The 3,946-nt window shown below is 59.0% G+C and overlaps 1 protein-coding gene across 1 annotated transcript in view; it reads right to left on the bottom strand.

The window, feature by feature from the left end:
* Positions 1-328: 328 nt before the first annotated feature.
* Positions 329-3,946, bottom strand: part of IGFBP3 (insulin-like growth factor binding protein 3) — a 7,305-nt gene continuing 3,687 nt past the window's right edge. The window contains exons 2-5 of the mRNA XM_014530528.1: positions 3,317-3,597; positions 2,928-3,047; positions 2,591-2,723; positions 329-1,438 (exon numbers count right to left, since the gene is read on the bottom strand). Coding sequence (XP_014386014.1) covers positions 2,598-2,723; positions 2,928-3,047; positions 3,317-3,597 — 527 coding nt within the window. The 3' untranslated portion in view covers positions 329-1,438; positions 2,591-2,597. The remainder of the gene's footprint in view (positions 1,439-2,590; positions 2,724-2,927; positions 3,048-3,316; positions 3,598-3,946) is intronic.

Raw genomic sequence — 3,946 nt, 5'->3', positions numbered from 1 at the left:
AACGTGGATGAGGACGGACTTAGGTCCACACTCGGGATTCCTAGAAACCAGCGCGTCCTGCGACGCCACAGTCACGGGGTCAGAGCCCCCCCCAGCGTGTCCCGGTCTCCCTCCTCCTGCCTGTCCCTTCCCAGCCCAGACGTGTCCCCTGCGCCGGTCTGAGCGGGGACAGACGGGATGATGGGGACAAAACCTACGGGCAGCGAGGGCCGGGGGGCACCTGCTGAGCTGCCCGGCCAGGACCCACCCGAGCTCACTGGGAAACTCCGATTAGGACGCCGGACCCTCCAAACTGGGTGGCCGCTGACACCGGCGAGCGTTTTTTCAGGGTAAAATCTTTATTAACCCATTATAAATACATGGTGAGACAAATTTCTCAAAAATACTGTTTTTGTTTTTTTTTTTCCTGAAAACTTGATTAAAAAAGGAAAGCGAATAGGTAGGCAGTGTCTGGGGAACCTCTGGTCCTGCCGAGGGCGGCGTGCGGCCACGTGGCCGACGGGGCATCTAAGACTATGCGCACAGGTCCTATTACATTTGGACCACGATGCAGGCAACGGTGACAGTTCACGAAGGCATTTCTCTGTGAATAGGTGAGTCAGAAGGAGGGCGCGATTCTGGGATCCCCAAGGCCCCTCTGGTTAGATACATGGCTACTCACATGTGTGACAGTGTGACAAAGAGGACACATGGTGAGGGGTGGACAGAACCTCCTTTGCCTCTGAGGACGTAGCCTCAAAAACTACCTTGGTCTTGGAGTTGTGAGTGGAGAACACCCCTTTCTGCCGCCATCTGAGCATCGTGCCGCTGTTTGGGGGGGCTCTGAAGACAAAGGTGTGGCCTTGTCCCCCCCCTCACCCCCCGTCCCCACCCTGTGGGGCCACAGCAAAGGCCGTGTCCCCGAGAGCCTGCCTGAGCCACCACTTCTCCAGATGCCCAGGGTCTGAGCACCTTCTTGGTCATTTAAAAAAAAAAAAAGCAAGACTCCACCTCATGGTCTCCACTTGTCCCCAGGCAGGACGGGTCGGTCACCCGAGGGCAGGAGCTCGCTACTGGGTGGAGGGGCGCAGGCCTCGGCGCCAGGCAGGTGTGTCCAGACACCCCAGGGCAGAGGTTGGCGTTCCCGGGAGGCCCAAGTGGCAGGGGTGCTAGGGTGTGAGGTCCCCAGGGTGGCCCGAGGCCCGGCCTGTGCTTGAGTTCAGAAGGAGGTTCGAAAGGAGCGACGAGGAAAACCACACGGTTTCCCTGGCTGCTGGGGCGCGGGAAGCCGCTCGAGCGCACTGTTTAGAAGCCCAGGCATTGCAGAGGTCTCTTCCTACACGCGGATTTAAGAAAGAAATGGATTCACCAGAGAAAGATATATAATCGAGGCTGCAGCCAACGCTGATCACCGCCTTGGCAGTCTTTGGTGCAGAACCGGTATCTGAGTTCCTCTGAACTGAAACAGAGAAAGGAACGTGCTGGTTAGCTCCTCCGGCGTCAGCCTCCACTCCCTCCCCGGGCACCAGGCGAGGCACCAGGCAGGCCACGCTGTTCAGAGAGCAAAGGGCCTGCAGGATGCTAGCAATTAAAAAAAAAAATATTTTTATTGACTTCAGAGAGGAAGGGAGAGGGAGAGAGAGAAACATCCATGATGAGAGAGGATCATGGAAGGCTGCCTCCTGCACACCCCACACTGGGGATCAAGCCCACAACCGGGGCCTGTGCCCTGACCGGGAATCGAACCGTGACCTCCTGGTTCATAGGTCGATGCTCAACCACTGGGCCACGCTGGCTGGGCTGCTTGCTATGTTCTTCCATAGTCACCCCCGAAATTAGAATTGCCTTTTCCAACTTGCAAGGAAAGAAAACACCTAAACATGAAAATTTTCTTCTGTTGACTTAAATTTGTCTTGAGGAGACGAAAGGAAACATATTTATTCCTTTTTTCCACCAATAACTCTCTCATTTAGTCAAAGAGAATATTGGATGCGATAGCATTCTTCAAAGTGATGGTTTAAAAGTCATTGTTTGAATTAGATTTAATAAACTTTATTAAAATTCTATTAACCACAGAATATCCATAATGTATTTTACAGGGGGAAAAAAGCACAAACAGACACGTCTTTAATTTAGAAACAGGTCCTTGCTCAGCTGGTGTGGCTCAGTGGTTGAGCAGTGACCTATGAACTGGGAGGTCAGGGTTCGATTGCCGGTCAGGGCCCAGGCCCAGGTTGCAGGCTCCATCCCCAGTGGGGGGCGTGCAGGAGGCAGCCGATAAATGGTTCTCCCTCATCACTGATGTTTCTCTCTCTCTCTCCCTCTCCCTTCCTCTCTGACATCAATAAAAAAATATATTTTAGAAACAGGTTCTTTTGAAGTTAGAGAGTTTACTGGGAAGATAAGGGCCCCGTCAGGCTTACAGGGACCGCCTCTGAGACTGACCCGTGTGCTCAGATCCTTGGCTCTTTGTAAGAAAGATCAGCGTCTGAGACGCGGGGGCCCAGAGCCTCTGCCTGTGCGGCTGGGGGGGCAGGTCCCCCTCCTTCCTCAGGGAGTGTCCCAGGTCTGTCCTCCACCTGACCCGCCCCCAGCCCCGCCCCAGGCTTACCGCCAGGTCACTGGCTCTCCACACTGTCACAGTGCACGTCCGGTTTGCCGGAGGGGTCGTGGCCGGGGAGGGGCAGCCCGTACTTGTCCACGCACCAGCACAAGCCGCGCTTCCTGCCCTTGGCCGGGCGGCACTGTGGGCGGAGCAGAGAAGGCGATGTGACCCCCAGGGGCTCCCAGGCCCCGTGGGGACCAGGCTGTCCCACCCTGGACAGCGGGAAGGTGCTGTTGCGCCTGGGTCCCTTCGTGGTTAAAGGGGAGCAGGGCAGGGGGGGGCGGGGAGGGGCAGGAGGAGAGGCCCAGCTGCGGCTCCCCGAGTGGGGGGACGGAGGGCTCACCTGCTTCTTCTTGTAGAAGCCCTTCTTGTCGCAGTTGGGGAGCTGGACGCCCCGGGGGCTCAATGTGCTCACGGACCTGAGTAGGATCAGCATGTCCTTCATCTCCCGGAGGCAGGGCCCCTGGGGGGCGTGGACGGGTTACTATGAGGTCCCACTGCCGGGCATCCCGGGGGGACCTGCAGTGTCTGCGGCCTGACTCAGCCATCACGGCGCCCACGGGGACACCGGCCCCCCCTCTCGTGTCCCTAGACGAGGCTCGGCTCCGGGGAGTCACCGGGACACCCAGAGGCCGGGTGCACAGGAAGAGCCGGGCTCTGCGAGCCTTTCTCCAGCCCAGAGGCCTGGGCGCCCGGAGTTTGACCCGACCCTCGGGAGGAGGCGGCGCTCACGTATTCCCTGTGCGGCTTGCTCTCGGAGGAGAAGTTCTGGGTGACCGGGCCCTGGGCATCGAGGTGGACCCTGTGGCGCTGGCTGTCCTTGGCGATCCCTCTCCTGATTGCGTCCATCTTGGTGTGGCCGGGGTAGAACTTGGAGGCGGGGGCCCAGTGGGTCAGCACCGGGCTCTCCTCGGTCACGGCGCTGAGCTCTTCCTCCGACTCACCTCCGTCTCCTGGGGGGACACGGGGCGGAGCTGAGGACCGAGCAAGGTCACGTCTCCGGGGAATCGTCACTCAACCACCCCGAGCACATTCGAAAAAACCCCTTGAGCCCGAGGCGTGGCCGCTGGCTGAGCACCGACCGAGGAACCGGGAGGTCAGGGTTGGATTCCGGGGCAGGGCACGGGCCGGGCTGCGGGCTCCATCCCCGGTGGGGGCTGCAGGAGGCGGCCCGTCCATGACTCTCTCTCTCTCCCCCTCCCCCTTCCGCTCTGACATCAATAAAAATACGTAAGAACAAGAAAACGCCCGGATGGAGGTCACCCTCTCGCTACAGCCCTGGCACCGGCGTTGCCTCGAGATCAGAAGAGACGTGACCAGTAGGTGCCTCGCCGGCGGGCGTCCCTCCACCAGGAGCGCAGA

Source organism: Myotis brandtii, unplaced genomic scaffold, assembly GCF_000412655.1.
Source record: "Myotis brandtii unplaced genomic scaffold, ASM41265v1 scaffold743, whole genome shotgun sequence".
NCBI lineage: Eukaryota > Metazoa > Chordata > Mammalia > Chiroptera > Vespertilionidae > Myotis > Myotis brandtii.
The sequence above is the reverse complement of the archived record's forward strand: the minus strand, read 5'-3'. Positions and strand labels throughout refer to the sequence as shown.